The sequence below is a fragment of the Scyliorhinus canicula genome, chromosome 19 (assembly GCF_902713615.1).
Source record: "Scyliorhinus canicula chromosome 19, sScyCan1.1, whole genome shotgun sequence".
Lineage (NCBI taxonomy): Eukaryota > Metazoa > Chordata > Chondrichthyes > Carcharhiniformes > Scyliorhinidae > Scyliorhinus > Scyliorhinus canicula.
The window spans coordinates 106,088,302-106,105,196 of NC_052164.1; the positions used below are offsets into that span (position 1 = coordinate 106,088,302).

Genomic DNA, 16,895 nt, shown 5'->3' on the forward strand with positions numbered 1-16,895 from the left:
TCCTCACGCATTCCATCTGTCACATGCTGCCTTTTCTTAACCTGTAATTTCTCTTTGTAGTCTTTGTGTCCTCCTTACAGCTTACATTCCCACCTAGCTTTAGTGTCAGCAAACTTGATACAGTACTCTTGGTTTCTTGTCCAACCAGAGGAAGAGGCTCCACAAACATGCCCATTGGGGAAACAGTGGTGTAGTGGTAACATCACTGACACAAGCTACAGCTCTGGGGACATGGATTCATATCTCACCTTGGCAGCTGGTGGAATTTCAGATCCATTGATAAAACATCTGGAAAGTGTTGCCATTTTGGGTTGCCGTCCACAGATGCTGCCTAACCTGTTGAGTATCTTCTGTTATTTTTATTTATAACTTTGGAATTTTTCTGATGAGGCAACAACGTGGGTTGATGAGGGTAATGCAGTCGATGTGGTGTACATGAATTTCCATCAGGTGTTTTAGAAAGTGCCACTTTGGAGTCTTGTCAGCAAAGTTCATGGAATAAAAGGGATGGTGGCAGCAGATTTGATGGTGCATGTGTGGACAGACTAGATGGAGAGAAACTGGGTGGTGAGTTTGAGAATTGGAGAATATTGATTTAAGGGGAATGGCAAAAGAACTGTAAAAAGGAAAAGCATTTTAATGCAGCAAGTGGTTGGGATCTGGAATATACTGCCTGTGTGTTGAAACCAGAGTCAAATGTGGCCTTTGGGTAATAATTCAGTTCCCTTTTTCAAGAGGAAATTTGCAAGGGAAAGGTGTGGGAGTGGGACTTGCAGAGTTGCTCTTGTAAAGCTGGCACAGACTTATGGGCTGAATGGCCCCCTGTGCAGTAATTATTCTCTCATTTTTGGTAGAAAAATTCTCCAAACTCTCAATTCTGTTTGGTGGTTGCTTGGTCAGGAGCTCTGCACGAGCTTAGTTCTAGACTAGTAACCTAGGAGCTCCTTTTTACACAGGACCTATGATTTTACAGCCTGGTAAAATGGACAGTTAATATTACATTGCGAGGAAAATGACAACATTTCATCACTGAGAAGTGAGGAACAGACCTATGTCACTAAAATCTTTTTAATTTTTCACAGGGTGATGTGGGATTAGCAATGGGCAAACTGTATGGAAATGATTTTAGTCAAACGACAATCTCCCGGTTCGAGGCTTTGAACTTAAGTTTCAAGAACATGTGTAAACTTAAACCGCTGTTGGAGAAGTGGCTGAGCGATGCAGGTGAGTTTCTTCACCCTCCCCTCGCCCCCAGGGTAACAATGGATAACAGGGTAACATCAGAGCAAGCCCCCCCCCCCCCCCCCCCCCCCCTCCGGTGCACTGACTCTTACATGGTGGCATCTTTGAAACATCTCTCAGCAGATTCTTCCAAAAGTGTCTCCCTCCTTTAATGTTTGCAAGAGGTAAATTTAAACTCTTGTGTATATTGCCTGCTGTGTTTCTTACATGGCAACAGTGACTGCACTCAAAGTACTAACTTTGAAATGTCTGGCAATTGTGAGACACACCTGGCTAGACTAGCTTTTACTGCTCATCCCTGAATCCCTAATTGCCCTTCAGAAGCCTCGTACTGCTGCCGTCTGTCTGCTGTAGGTACACCCACTGTGCTGTTGGGGTGGTGTCCTGGGACTTTGACCCAGCAACAATGAAGGAATGGTGATATACTTCCAGTCAGGATGGTGAGTGACCTGGAAGGAACTAGCAGGTGGTGGTGTTACCATATGTCGGCTAACCTTGTCCTTCTAGATGGTAGCTTGTGATAAGTCCTTTTTCTCTGTGATCTAATGACATTCAGGTGTTCCCGTCCATCTTATTTAATGTTCATCCTTTCAGAATCCCAGGATAAAGGTCTGGGGACCTGGGTTCGAATCTACTGTGGCAGGCAATGGAATTTAAACTCAATAAAATATCTGGGAAATCAGCCATCCTTACCCGGTCTGGCCTACATGTGACTCCAGACCCACAGCAATGTGGTTCACTCTGAAATGGCCTAGCAAGCCACTCAGTTGTATTCAACCGCTACGAAAAAACAAAAGGGATGAAACCGGACGGACCACCCAGCATCGAACCAGGCACCGGAAATGACAACGGCAAATCCAGCCCTGCCGACCCTGCAAAGTCCTCCATACTGACATCTGGGGGCTTGTGCCAGAAAGCTGTCTCACAGACTGGTAAAGCAACAGCCTGACATAGTCATACTCACAGAATCATGCCCTGCAAACAATGTCCCAGCTATCACCATTCCTGTGTATATCCTGTCTCACAGGCAGGACAGACCCAGCAGAGGTGGGGGCACAGTGGGATACAGTCGGGAGGGAGTTGCCCTGGGAGTCCTCAACATCGATTCTGGACCCCATGAAGTCTCATGGCTTCAGGTTAAACATGGGCAAGGAAACCTCCTGCTGACCACCACTTGGAAGAAGCACTGAGGGTGGCAAGGGTGCAGAATATGCTTTGGGTGGGACTTTAATGTCTATCATCAAAAATGACTCAGTGGTACCACCATCGACCGAGCTGGCCGGGTGCTAAAGGACAGAGCTGCTAGTCTGGGACAGCAACAGGTGGTGAGGGAACCAACAAGAGGGAAAAACATACTTGAATTCAGCCTCACCAATCTGCCTGTTGCAGCTGCATCTGTCCATGACAGTATCGGTAAAACTGACCACTGCACAGTCCTTGTGGAGACAAAGTCCCATCTTCACATTGAGGATACCCTCCATCAGGCTGTGTGGCACTACCACCGTGCAAAATGGGACAGACTTCAAACAGATCTGGCAACTGAAGACTGGGCCTCCATGAGGTGCTGTGGGCCATCAGCAGCAACAGAATTGTATTCAACCGCAACCTGTAACCTCATGGCCCGGCATATCCCCCACTCTACCATTACCACCCAGCCAGGGGATCAACCCTGGTTCAAGGAAGAGTGCAGGAGAGCATGTCAGGAGCAACATCAGACATACTGAAAAATGAGGTGTCAACCTGGTGAAGCTACAACACAGGACTACTTGTGGGCCAAACAGCATGAGCAGCAAGTAATAGACAGAGCCAAGCGATTCCACAACCAACGGATCAGAACTAGGCTCTGCAGTCCTGCAACATCCAGCTGTGAATGGTGGTGGACAATTAAACAACTCACTGGAGGAGAAGGCTCCACAAATATCCCCATCCTCAATAATGGAGGATTCCAGCACATCTGTGCAAAAGACAAGACTGAGGTATTTGCAACAATCTTCAGCCAGAAGTGCCGAGTGGGTGATCCATCTCTGTCTCTTCCAGGGGTCCCCAGCATCACCGATACCAGTCTTCAAGTCAATCTGATTCAGTCCACGTGATATCGCGAAATGGCTGAAGGCACTGGATACTGCAAAGGCTCTGGGCCCTGACAATATTCTGGCAATAGTACTGAAGACTTGTATTCCAGAACTTGCCCCACCCCTAGCCAAGCTGTTCCAGTGCAGCAACAACACTGGCATCTACCCGGCAATGTGGAAAATTACCCAGTTGGGTCCTGTACACAGAAACAGGACAAATCCAACCCAGTTAATTACCGCCCTATCAGTCTACTCTCCATCATCAGCAAAGTGATAGAAGAAGTTGTCAACAGCGCTATCGAGCGGCACTTACTCAGCAATACGGACGCTCAGTTTGGGTTCCACCAGGGTCACTCAGCTCCTGACGTCATTACAGCCTTGGTTCAAACATGGACAAAAGAGCTGAATGCCAGAGGTGAGGTGAGAGTGACTGCCCTTGACATTAAGGCAGCATTTGACTGAGTATGGCATCAAGGAGCCCGAGCTAAACTGGGAGTTGGGGGGGGGGGGGGTGGAATTCTCCCCTGGTTGGAGTCATACCTGGCACAAAGGAAGATGGTTGTGGTGGTTGGAGGTCAATCATCTCCACTCCAGGACATCACTGCAGAAGTTCCTCGGGGTAGTGTCCTAGATCGAGCCATCTTCAGCTGCTTCATCAATGACCTCCCTTCCATCATAAGGTCAGAAGTGGGGATGTGTGGTGAATTATAAACCTCAGTAATTCACACTGTATTGTACCACATGTATTGAGCCTGTACTCTGTACCGGATTGTGTGTAATCGCGCGGCCCTGCCCATAGGGGGAGATGAGGAGTTTGTACTGGGCTCCACCGTTGGCTCCGCCCATGGCCCCGCCCATGGCCCCTCCCCCAAACGGAAGTATAAAGATCAGTGCTGTGAGCCTGCTGCCAGTTCATCTCAAGTTCATCTCATCACAGGCAGGCTCTGTTGTAAGACGATTAAAACCGCTGTTCACTTCTAACCACGTGTCGCGTGAATTGATGGTCTCAACAGGATGTTTGCGGATGATTGCACAATGTTCAGCACCATTCGCGACTCCTCAGACACTGAAGCAGTCCATGTCCAAATGCAGCAAGAACTGGACAATATCCAGGCTCGGGGCTGACAAGTGGCAAGTTACATTCGTGCCACACAAGTGCCAGGCAATGACCATCTCCTACAAGAGAGGATTTAACCCCGCTCCTTGCATTCAATGGCATTCACATTGCTGAATCCCCTACAATAAACATCCTGGGGGTTACCATTGATCAGAAACTGAACTGGACTAGCCACATTAATATTGTGGCTACCAGGGCAGGTCAAAGGCTAGGGATCCTATGAGGAGTAACTCATCTCCTGACCCTCCCAAAGTCTGTCCATCATCTAAAAGGCACAAGTCAGGAGTGTAATGGAATACTCTCCACTTGCCTGGATGAGTGTAGCTCCAACACTCAAAGCTCAACATCATCCAGGACAAAGCAGCCAACTTGATTGTTCCCACAAACATTCAAACCCTCCACCACTGACGAACAGTGGCAGCCGTGTGTACCATATACAAGATGCACTGCAGGAACTCACCAAGATTCCTTCGACCGCACCAAACCATGACCACTACAATCTATAAGGACAAGACCTGCAGATACCTGGGAACCCAACCAACTGGAGGTTCCCCTCCAAGTCAGTCACCACCCTGACTTGGAAATATATCACCGTTCCTTCACTCTCACTGGGCAACATCCTGGAACTCCCTCCTGATACACAATCAATTGCACAAAGACGAGAGTTGAATACAACTGAGGCTTTATTGCTCTAAGATGTGTGGCCTCCCACAGCAGCTGGCGAAATGGCTGCTGCACGGAGGACACACATATTTATACTCTACCTACTGGGCGGAGCCAGCAGGCAGGGACTACTGTCGTACCTGTAGTACAGGTCCTACCATACATCACCTAATACAGGGGTAACAATGGTTTACCACATTCACCCCTGTTAAAATTGAGTCCAGCGGGGCTGGTGGAGAATTATAGACAACAACTGAATTTTACATATACAACTTTTGGGAGAAAAAAAAATGTCTTTTGAAGTCCAGTGGACCAGTTAGAGGTTTAACCGGTCCGGGGCCTTGATGTGCTGCTGGGAGCGACGTGGTGGTGGCGGCGATGCCGATGCTGGTCTGATCTTCGGTGCCTCAGGGAGCGTGCCGGAATCCTCTTCATCCTCGGGCGTGGGCAGGGGGCGGACAGATGGTCCTGGGGGGGTTGCTGCTGGAAGCGCCAGGGGAGGGGAGGGTGGCGCCGGGTCGGAGGGTTGTGTGTGTGTGGAGCCTGCTGGTGCCAGGTCCTGGCGGACGTTGGGGTACGTCACGGAGGCATACTGGGGGTTCGCATGGAGCAGCTGTACCCTCTCCACCAACGGGTCCGCCTTGTGGAGTCGGACGTGCCTACGGAACAGGATGGGTCCTGGAGCTATGAGCCAAGTCGGGAGCGACACCCTGGATGTGGACTTCCTGGGGAAGGTAAAGAGACGTTCATGGGGTGTGTTGTTAGTGGCGGTGCACAGTAGTGACCGAATGGAGTGTAGTGCATCAGGGAGGACCTCCTGCCAGCGGGAGGCTGGGAGGTTCCTGGACTGTAGGGCCAGTTGGATGGCCCTCCATACCGTCCCGTTCTCCCTCTCTACCTGTCCATTTCCCCGGAGGTTATAGCTTGTTGTCCTGCTGGAGGCGATACCCCTGCTGAGCAGGAACTGACGCAGCTCATCGCTCATGAATGAGGATCTCCTGTCACTGTGGATGTAGGCGGGGAAACCGAACAGAGCGAAGATTGTGTTGAGGGCTTTGATGACGATGGCAGGCGTCATGTCAGGGCACGGGATGGCAAAGGGGAATCTGGAGTACTCATCGACCACAATGAATATACGTGTTCCGGTCGGTGGAGGGGAGGGGCCCTTTGAAATCCACTCTGAGGCGCTCAAAGGGGCGGGAGGCCTTCACCAGGCGCGCACGGTCCGGCCGGTAGAAGTGCGGCTTGCACTCCGCACAGACCTGGCAGTCCCTGGTGATTGTCCATACTTCCTCGACGGAGTAGGGCAGATTGCGGGCCTTTATAAAATGGTAGAACCGTGTGACTCCCGGGTGACAAAGGCTGCCGTGCAGGGCCCGGAGTCGGTCCACCTTGGCGCTGGTACATGTACCTCGGGATAGGGCGTCTGGGGGCTCGTTGAGCTTACCGGGGCGATACAAAATCTCGTAATTGTAGGTGGAGAGTTCGATCCTCCACCTCAAGATCTTATTCTTGATCTTGCCCCGCTGTGTGTTATTGAACATGAAGGCTACTGACCATTGGTCAGTGAGGAGAGTGAATCTCCTGCTGGCCAGGTAATGCCTCCAATGCCGCACACCTTCAACGATAGCTTGGGCCTCTTTATCGACGGAGGAGTGCCGAATTTCTGCGGCATGAAGGGTGCGGGAAAAGAATGCCACAGGCCTGCCTGCCTGATTTAGGGTGGCGGCTAGGGCAACGTCTGATGCATCGCTCTCTAGTTGAAAGGGCAGCGTCTCATCTACTGCGTGCATCCCGGCCTTGGCGATATCGGCTCTGATACGGGCGAAGGCCTGTTGAGCCTCGGCCATCAGGGGAAAATGGGTGGACTGTATGAATGGGCGGGCCTTGTCTGCTTAGTTTGGGACCCACTGGGCGTAGTATGAAAAGAACTCCAGGCAGCGTTTGAGGGCCTTGGGGCAGTGGGGGAGGGGCAGCTCCATGAGGGGACGCATGCGGTCGGGATCGGGCCCCAGAACTCCGTTCTGGACCACATAGCCGAGGATGGCTAAGCGGGTCATGCTGAACACGTACTTCTCCTTGTTGTAGGTGAGGTTTGGAAGAGTGGCAGTGTGGAGAAATTTGGCAAGGTTGGCATCGTGGTCCTGCGGATCGTGGCCACAGATGGTGACGTTGTCTAGGTACGGGAAAGAGGCCCGCAGCCCGTACCGGTTGACCATTCAGTCCATCTCCCTTTGGAAGACCGTGACCCCGTTGGTGACGCCGAAGGGAACCCTGAGGAAGTGATAGAGGTGACCGTCCGCCTCGAAGGCAGTGTATGGACGGTCCGCTTTACGGATGGGGAGCTGGTGGTAGGCGGATTTGAGGTCTACTGTTGAGAAGACCCGGTACTGTGCAATCTGATTGACCATATCAGATATGCGTGGGAGGGGGTACGCGTCAAGCTGCGTGTACCGATTGATGGTCTGGTTGTAATCCATGACCATTCTGTGTTTCTCCCCAGTTTTAACTACTACCACTTGGGCTCTCCAGGGGCTGTTGCTGGCCTCGATGATGCCTTCCCGAAGCAGCCGCTGGACCTCGGACCTGATGAAGGTCCTGTCCTGGGACTGTACCGTCTGCTCCTGGTGGCGACGGGTTTGCAATCCGGGGTTAGATTTGCGAAGAGGAAAGATCGATTGACCTTTAGGGTCGCGAGGTCGCATACAGTAAGGGGTGGTAGGGACCCGCCGAATTTCATGGTTAGGCTTTGGAGGTTACACTGGAAGTCCAGGCCGGGTAGCAGGGCAGCGCAGAGATTAGGGAGGATGTAGAGGCGGAAGCCACTGAATTCTATGCTCTGGACCGTAAGTGTGACCGTACAGTACCCCCGGATCGCGACAGAATGGGATCCGGAGGCCAGGGAGACTCTTTGATTGGCGGGGTGTACCGCGAGGGAGCAGCGTCTTACCGTATCCGGGTGGATGAAGCTTTTGCTGCTCCCGAAGTCCAGCAGGCAAGAGGTCATGTGTCCGTCGATCTTAACGCTGGACGATGCAGTGGCCAGATTGTGCGGACGAGACTGGTCAATGGTCACTGAGGAGAGTCGTGGTTGGTCGTCGCTGGGTCGGATGATGGGGTGCCCAGGGGGGCACGGGTCCTGGAACACTGGTGGTGCCCATGTGCCGTGGGGGAGATAAGATGGCGGCACCTGAAGATCTTGGGGAGGACAAAATGGAGGTGCCCATGGGCCGCACGTGTTGCGCGGAGGGGAAGATGGCGGCGCCCACTGGTCGCACTTGGCCTGATGGGGAGAAGATGGCGGCGCCCACTGGCCGCACGTGGTCCGGGGAGGTGAAGATAGCGGTGCCCATTGTCTGTAAATGAGGGGGGTGGGGAGATAGCAGTGACTGCGCGGGCCTGACACATCGCGACGAAGTGTGCCTTCTTACCACAAGCCTTACAAAGGGCAGCGCGGGCCGGGCAGCGTTGGCGAGGGTGATTCTGCTGGCCGCAAAAGTAACATCGGGGACCCCCGGAGTTTGCTGGTTGGCGCGTGGCGAAGGCGTATTGGCTGGGTAAGGCCCCCGCTGGGGCGGCCGTCTGTGGGGTCCACGATGCGTAGGAGGGGTGGGCCGCGCGGCTGGGGGTGTCGGCCTGAATATTGCACAAGGCGACCGTCATAGAGAGCGCTAGCTTCTTCGTCTCTGCGGGATCGAGCGTGGCCCCTTCTAAAAGTCGCTGGCGTATGAGGTCCGACCCAATCCCCGTAACAAAAGCGTCCCGCATGAGGAGGTTAGAATGTTCCGTGGCTGTAACGGCCTGACAGTCACAGTCCCGGACTAGTGGGATTAGGGCCCGCCAGAAGTCTTCTATGGACTCACCAGGGAGTTGAGAGCGAGTGGCGAGTACGCGCCTGGCCAAGAGGTGTTCGTCTCCTGGGCGTAATTTTCTTTAAGTAGCGTCATGGCTTTGGCGTAGTTTGGCGTGTCCCGGATCAGCAGAAGGACGTTGGAGCTCAACCTTGAGTACAGTATCTGTATTTTCTGAGCCTCCGGAATAGGGCTTGGCATCGAGTTGATGTACGCCTCAAAACAAGCTAGCCAGTGCTGAAAGTCTTCTTTGGCGTCGCTTGATTGCGGATCCAGCTGCAGGCGATCCGGCTTGATACGGAGGTCCATCTTCTGAAAATCTTACAGCAATAAATTGATGCACGATCAATTGCACAAAGACGAGAGTTGAATACAACTGAGGCTTTATTGCTCTAAGATGTGTGGCCTCCCACAGCAGCTGGCGAAATAGCTGCTGCACGAGGACACACATATTTATACTCCGCCTACTGGGTGGAGCCAGCAGGCAGGGACTACCGTCGTACCTGTAGTGCAGGTCCTACCATACATCACCTAATATAAGTGCAAACAGTGGTATACCACACCTCCCTAACAGCACTGTGGGTGCACCTGCACCTCAAGGACTGCAGCGGTTCAAGAAGGCAGCTCACCCCCACCTTCTGAAGGGCAGCTAGGGATGGGCAATAAATGCTGTCCTAGCCAGCGACAGCCACATCCTGTAAAATGAATTTTTAAAAAAACCTTTCCTCCCTATATATTGAGGTTTTCCTGATCTTTTATAGTCCCTTGTGACCCACTTTAGGGATGGGATTTGGTTTGTGTTGGATTGATTAGATTTCGCATGAATATATCTAACTTACTCCCCATCAGGCCTGTCACACACATCCTAATGATATAGAATATAGAACAGTACAGCACAGTACAGGCCCTTCAGCCCACGATGTTGTGCCGACCAATTATCCTAATCTAAGATCAAGCTAACCTACACCCCTTCAATTTACTGCTGTCCATGTGCCTGTCTAAGAGTTGCTTAAGTGTCCCTAATGACTCTGACTCCACCACCTCTGCTGGCAGTGCATTCCACACATGATGAGCAAGGGAGCCATTTCCAATGTGGGTGAATATACACAGTTCTTCTAATGCATTGTACCCTCTCTCATGCTTGTTTGCTGTCAGATTTATGTTTAAATAAATGTTTCTTTGGTAGAAAATGCCCCCTCAGATACCACACTGAACAACCTGACATCTCTCTCCCCACATCTGGCTGGGCTGGAAGGTCTTGGCCGCAAAAGGAAGAAACGAACGAGCATTGAGACCAATATTCGTGTAACCCTAGAGAAGCGTTTCCACGAGGTGAGCAGTTCTAAGGCATTGTTTCTGTTTGGGTCAACTCGCAGATTGAGGGAGTGAATGGGTTCCTCAATTACCTGACACAATTTGACCAAATAATATCTGGGCTTCTTTTTTCTCCCTTTCCATTCTGTGGGTCTTACCTGAACTTTCACTATTACTGATATTAAAAACAAAATGCTGGCAAGGGTGTTTCTCTGAGGGTGAGGGTGTTTCTCTGAGGGTGAGGGTGTTTCTCTGAGGGTGAGGGTGTTTCTCTGAGGGTGAGGGTGTTTCTCTGAGGCTGAGGGTGTTTCTCTGAGGGTGTTTCTCTGAGGGTGAGGGTGTTTCTCTGAGGGTGAGGGTGTTTCTCTGAGGGTGAGGGTGTTTCTCTGAGGGTGAGGGTGTTTCTCTGAGGGTGAGGGTGTTTCTCTGAGGGTGAGGGTGTTTCTCTGAGGCTGAGGGTGTTTCTCTGAGGGTGTTTCTCTGAGGGTGAGGGTGTTTCTCTGAGGGTGAGGGTGTTTCTCTGAGGGTGAGGGTGTTTCTCTGAGGGTGAGGGTGTTTCTCTGAGGGTGAGGGTGTTTCTCTGAGGGCTTCCAGCAGCATTCTCAGTATTGTGTTTTGTTTTCCATTAAGTTTGTCATCTTTTCTCGAACTTAACATTAAAAAGGGGAATGGGCCATTTAACCCTGCTCCAGGATAGTATACAAATCCAGTTCAGTATGGGAGTACTGCACAGTCAGAGGTGCTGTTTTCTGATCAGATACTAACCAATCAAGGCCCCAGCTTCCCACTTGGGTGGATGTACCTGATCCCGTGGCATTATTTCAGAGTGGCTGGGCCATTTGCTGCCAATCTTTATCATGTGACAAGGACAGATTATCACATTTGTAGCAATTTACTTTGCATAAATTGGCTGCCACTTCCTCGTTACAATAACCACACTTCAAAATAATTTAATTGGCTGTCAGCACTTTTGAGACATCCAGTAATGGTTAAAGTGCTTCGTAATTGCAATCTTTTCCCTCCAGTTTGTTCTCTTATTCATAGAATTTCATAGAATTTACAGTGCAGAAAGAGGCCATTCGGCCCATCGAGTCTGCACCGGCCCTTACAAAGAGAACCCTACTCAAGACCATGCATTGACCCTATCCCCGTAACCCAGCAACCCCCACCTAGCCTTTTTGGACACTAAGGGCAATTTAGCATGGCCAATGCACCTAACCTGCACATCTTTGGACTGTGGGAGGAAACCGGAGCACCCGGAGGAAACCCACGCACACACGGGGAGGATGTGCAGACTCCACACAGACAGTGACCCAGCCGGGAATCTAACCTGGGACCTGGGACCCTGGAGCTGTGAAGCAATTGTGCTAACCACTGTGCTACTGACCCAGGTTCAAATCCCGCCACTGCAGGGCAGCACGGTAGCATTGTGGATAGCACAATTGCTTCACAGCTCCAGGGTCCCAGGTCCCAGGTTAGATTCCCGGCTGGGTCACTGTCTGTGTGGAGTCTGCACATCCTCCCCGTGTGTGCGTGGGTTTCCTCCGGGTGCTCCGGTTTCCTCCCACAGTCCGAAGATGTGCAGGTTAGGTGGATTGGCCATGATAAATTGCCCTTAGTGTCCAAAATGTGTTGGGTGGGGTTACTGGGCTATGGGGATAGGGTGGAGGTGTTGATCTTGGGGAGGGTGCTCTTTCCAAGAGCCGGTGCAGACTCGATGGGCCGAATGGCCTCCTTCTGCACTGTAAATTCTATAATTTGAATTAATAAAAATCTGGGATTAAAAGTCTAATGACAACCATTTCATGATGGTTGTGAAAACCCATTTGGTTCACTAATGTCCTTTAGGCAGGATCCTAGGGCCTACATGTGACTCCAGAGCAATATGGTTGACTCTTAAATGCCCCTCAAGGGTAATAAGGGATGGGTAATAAATGCCGGACCCACATCCCATGAAATGTATTTTAAAAAACGCGAGCTGTTGGGCCCCTTCCATCATTTTACTGATGAGTCGGCTGATGGGACGGTAATTGGCCGGGTTGGATTTATCCTGCTTTGTGAACAGGACTCACCTGAGCAATTGTCCATATTTCTGGGTAGATGGTTCAGCTGTACTGCAACAGCTTGACCATTGTCATGGCAAGTTCTGGAGCACAGCTCTTTAGTACTTGGGCCTTTGGGTCCCACTCTTTCTCACTTTTCAGCATTCTGAAAGTACTCTATTCTCTTCTTTGAATCCCAAAGTGGGTGTGGGCTCACATTTTCCAACACTGAAATCAATTTGCTACCACTTTGTCCATCAGGTGCTCAATGAATGTCTCTCTGTAATTACAGCTTTGTTCTGAGGCATCATCGTTCTTGGATTTCTGCTTTTGTATCCCATCATTAAGTTATTTGTAAATAGTTGAGGCCCCAAAACATTCTTGCGGGACACTAGCCACACTCCCTCTGTAAAGTATCCGTCCATTTTCCCAACTTTGTCTCCTGCCATTTACTAATTTTTTATAAGGGCAGCACGGTAGCACAGTGGTCAGCACAGTTGCTTCACAGCTCCAGGGTCCCAGGTTCCATTCCCAGCTGGGTCACTATCTGTGCGGAGTCTGCACGTTCTCCCCGTGTCTGCGTGGGTTTCCTCCGGGTGCTCCGGTTTCCTCCCACAGTCCAAAGATGTGCAGGTTAGGTGGATTGGCCATGCTAAATTGCCCCTTGGTGCCCAAAAAAGATTAGGTGGGGTTACTGGATTACAGGGATAGAGTGGAAGTGTGGGGTTAAATAAGGTGCTCTTTCCAAGGGCTGGTGCAGACTCGATGGGCCAAATGGCATCCTTCTGCACTATACATTCTATGGTCTATACGTGTCAATAACTTGCCTTCAATTCCATAAACTTTAACTTAGTTAACAATCACCCTTCTCTGGAAGTTCATATAAATAACACAGACATTTTTCTGTCTACTACTTTAGTTCTATATTTTTAAAATTCACTTGGGTTTATTGGGTCTGACCAACCCATTACACAATCTAACTTTAAATTTTAGACTCCAGTAATTTCCCAGCAACAGATGTGTGGTTAACAGGTCTGTAATTCCATGGTTTCCATCTTGTCTTTCTGATCCATGCACAAGGAAACCGTGAGCCTTTTCCTCCATCCAACTCCACCTATCTTACATAGATTACATAGAATTTACAGAGCAGAAGGAGGCCATTCGGCCCATCGAGTCTGCACCAGCTCCTGGAAAGAGCACCCTACCCAAGGTCAACACCTCCACCCTATCCCCATAACTCAGTAACCCCACCCAACACTAAGGGCAATTTTGGACAGTGAGGGGCAATTTATCACGGCCAATCCACCTAACCTGCACATCTTTGGACTGTGGGAGGAAACCGGAGCACCCGGAGGAAACCCACGCACACACGGGGAGGATGTGCAGACTCCGCACAGACAGTGACCCAAGCCGGAATCGAACCTGGGACCCTGGAGCTGTGAAGCGATTGTGCTATCCACAATGCTACCGTGCTGCCCTAAATCTTCCGTAGCTCTCTCATACTTCGATCTGTTAGACAAAGCTAATGTCAACAAATATCCTCCATTATACCTCATCATCTTTGCAGGATATTTTTCCTCATCTCGGACACCCATAGTTAGAGTGTGGTGCAGAATGCAGCAGCTTTTAATTCTGAAATGATTTAATTCCATATCAGAACTCAAAACCCAGCTCTGAGGAAATTGTGATGATTGCAGAGCAGTTGTCAATGGAGAAGGAAGTAGTCCGTGTCTGGTTTTGTAACCGACGTCAGAAAGAGAAGAGGATTAACTACCCGGCCGTTACATCCATCAAACCTCCGATATACAGCTCGCGGCTGGTGAGTCTGGCTCCGTGAAGGTGGCTGCTACTGATTTTTATTTGTCTTGTCCTCTTGGAAACTGTCTCACATGGTACACCTGTATTCTGTACCAGAACAACTGCTCTCATCCCATATAAACCTGGTAACGTTGACAGGATTTTGCAGAAAGTGCTGCAACTTGTCAATGTGCTCACCATCAGTTCAACTTACACTGTCCATTTAATCTTCCATTTTCTATAGTAAGTTGCTGCAAATGGGAGTTAGAAACAGCACAGTGTCTTCTCCATGCAAAGCAACTTTATCTCCTTAACCAGGATTGTAACCTTTAACTGCAAAAGGCCTGAATAAGTATGCATCATATCAGGTACACAGAAGATTTTTACATGAAAAAAAAATACATTTTGAAAGGAAACTAGTAAAATCTGAAGGAATGAGACTCTTTTAATGATTAATTTTTAAAACCGGAGAGGCTGACTTGCAAAAATAACACCACACACGATCCCGATATTCCTGCAAGATACGCAACTGAAGGTTTTGCATCAATTACAATATCTGCCAATAGGAAATCTGCCTCAAGGAACAAAGAACAGAGCAGTACAGCACAGACCCTTCGGCCTCCAAGCCTGCGCCAACCATAATGCCTGTCTAAACTATAACCTTCTGCACTTCCGGGATCCGTATCCCTCTTTTCCCATCCTATTCATGTATTTGTCAAGATGCCTCTTAAATGCCGCTATCATATCTGCTACCCCCATCTCCCCTGGCAGCGGGTTCCAGGCACTCGCTACCCTCTATATAAAAAATTGCACATCTCTAAATTCTCCCCCTCGTTACTTAAACCTGTGTTCCCTGGTAATTGACTTTTCCACCCTGAGAAAAAGCATCTGACTCTTCACTCTGTACATGCCACTCATAATTACCCTCAACCTCCATTGTTCCAGTGAAAATAACCTATGTTTATTGTGATGAATGTACATCATGTAATTCACACTGTATAGCATTGTGTCCTTGTGGGCTCTGTCTGTGAGCCATTGTGCGGCTCTGCCCACAGGGGGAGATGAGGAGCTTGTACAGGCTCCACCCTCGGCTCTGCCTATGGCCCCCTCCCATTACCGGAAGTATAATGCTGCAGCCTTATGAGTCTATCCTCAGTTCTTCTGATCGCAGGCAGGCTCAGTTGTAAGACTATTAAAGCCACAGTTTACTTCCTATCGTGTCTCAAGTGAATTGATGGTCACATCATTTATCCAACCTCTCCTCATAGCTAAACCTACCAAACCAAGAAATATCCGGTAGCACAGTGGTTAATACTGTTGCTTCACAGCACCAGGGTCCCAGGTTCGATTCCCAGCTTGGGTTACTGTCTGTGCGGAGTCTGCATGTTCTCCCTGTGTCTACGTGGGTTTCCTCCGGGAGCTCCGGTTTTCTCCCACAAGTCCTGAAAGATGTGCTGTTAGGTGATTTGGACATTCTGAATTCTCCCTCAGTGTACCTGAACAGGCACCGGAATGTGGCGACGAGGGGCTTTTCACGGTAACTTCATTGCAGTGTTAATGTAAACCTACTTGTGACAATAAAGATTATTGTTATTATTAAATATCTTGGTAAACCTCTTCTGTACTCTCTCCAAAGCATCCATATCCTTCTGGTAGTGTGGCGACCAGAATTGTGCGCAATATTCTAAATGTGGCCTCACCAAGGTTCTGTACAGCTGCAGTATGACTTGCCAATTTTTATACTCGATGCCCCGGCCAATGAAGGCAAGCATGGTGTATGTCTTCTTGGCTGCCTTATCCACCTGCGTTGCCATTTTCAGTGACCTGTAGACCTTTCTTTTTAAATAATTTTTATTGAAGAGATTTTTTACAAGAAAATATTTACCCCCCCTAACCATAGACTATTACACAATATTCCCTCTTAACAGATATCCCCCCCCCCCGCCCGACCCCCCGCGCGCGCTGTCCCTCCCCCCCTCCCCCCCCAAAAAAACAAACAAAGCAACAATTAACATCAAACATGAACTGCGAACAAATTCGTCCGCATTACAACCTTAAATAACCCACCACACCCGTTGTTGCCACCCCCCCCTCCCCCCCGCCCGGGTTGCTGCTGCTGCGACCTCTGCACCCTATCTTTGAGCCAAAAAGTCTAGGAAAGGCTGCCACCGCCTGAAGAACCCTTGTACCAACCCTCTCAGGGCGAATTTGACCCTTTCCAACTGGATAAAGCTTGCCATGTCATTAATCCAAGTTTCCACGCTTGGAGGCCTCGCGTCCTTCCACTGTATCAGTATCCTTCTTCGCGCAACTAGGGACGCAAAGGCCAGTATTCCGGCCTCTCTCGCCTCCTGTACCCCCGGCTCCACCCCAACCCCAAAGATCGCTAGTCCCCATCCTGGTTTGACCCTGGATCCCACCACCCTCGACACCGTCCTTGCCACCCCCTTCCAGAACTCCTCCAGTGCCGGACATGCCCAAAACATATGGACATGGTTCGCTGGACTTCCCGAACACCTGACACATCTGTCCTCACCCCCAAAGAACCGACTCATCCTTGTCCCCGTCATATGGGCTCTATGTAGCACCTTAAATTGAATGAGGCTAAGCCTCGCACACGAGGAGGAAGAATTAACCCTCTCCAGGGCATCAGCCCATGTCCCATCCTCTATCTGCTCTCCCAGCTCCCCCTCCCACTTGGCTTTCAGCTCCTCTACTGATGCCTCCTCAGCCTCCTGCATTACTTTGTATATGTCCGATATCCTCCCCCCTCCGACCCAGACCCCCGAGAGCACCC

The 16,895-nt window shown here is 50.1% G+C and overlaps 1 protein-coding gene across 4 annotated transcripts in view; it reads left to right on the forward strand.

Annotated features, from left to right (window-relative positions):
* The window catches only part of pou2f3 (POU class 2 homeobox 3), an 83,098-nt gene that overhangs the window by 48,951 nt on the left and 17,252 nt on the right, over positions 1-16,895 (forward strand). For all 4 annotated transcript variants that reach the window (XM_038779606.1, XM_038779605.1, XM_038779607.1 and 1 more), the window contains 3 exons: positions 1,083-1,224; positions 10,132-10,277; positions 13,959-14,120. In XM_038779606.1, coding sequence (XP_038635534.1) covers positions 1,083-1,224; positions 10,132-10,277; positions 13,959-14,120 — 450 coding nt within the window. The remainder of the gene's footprint in view (positions 1-1,082; positions 1,225-10,131; positions 10,278-13,958; positions 14,121-16,895) is intronic.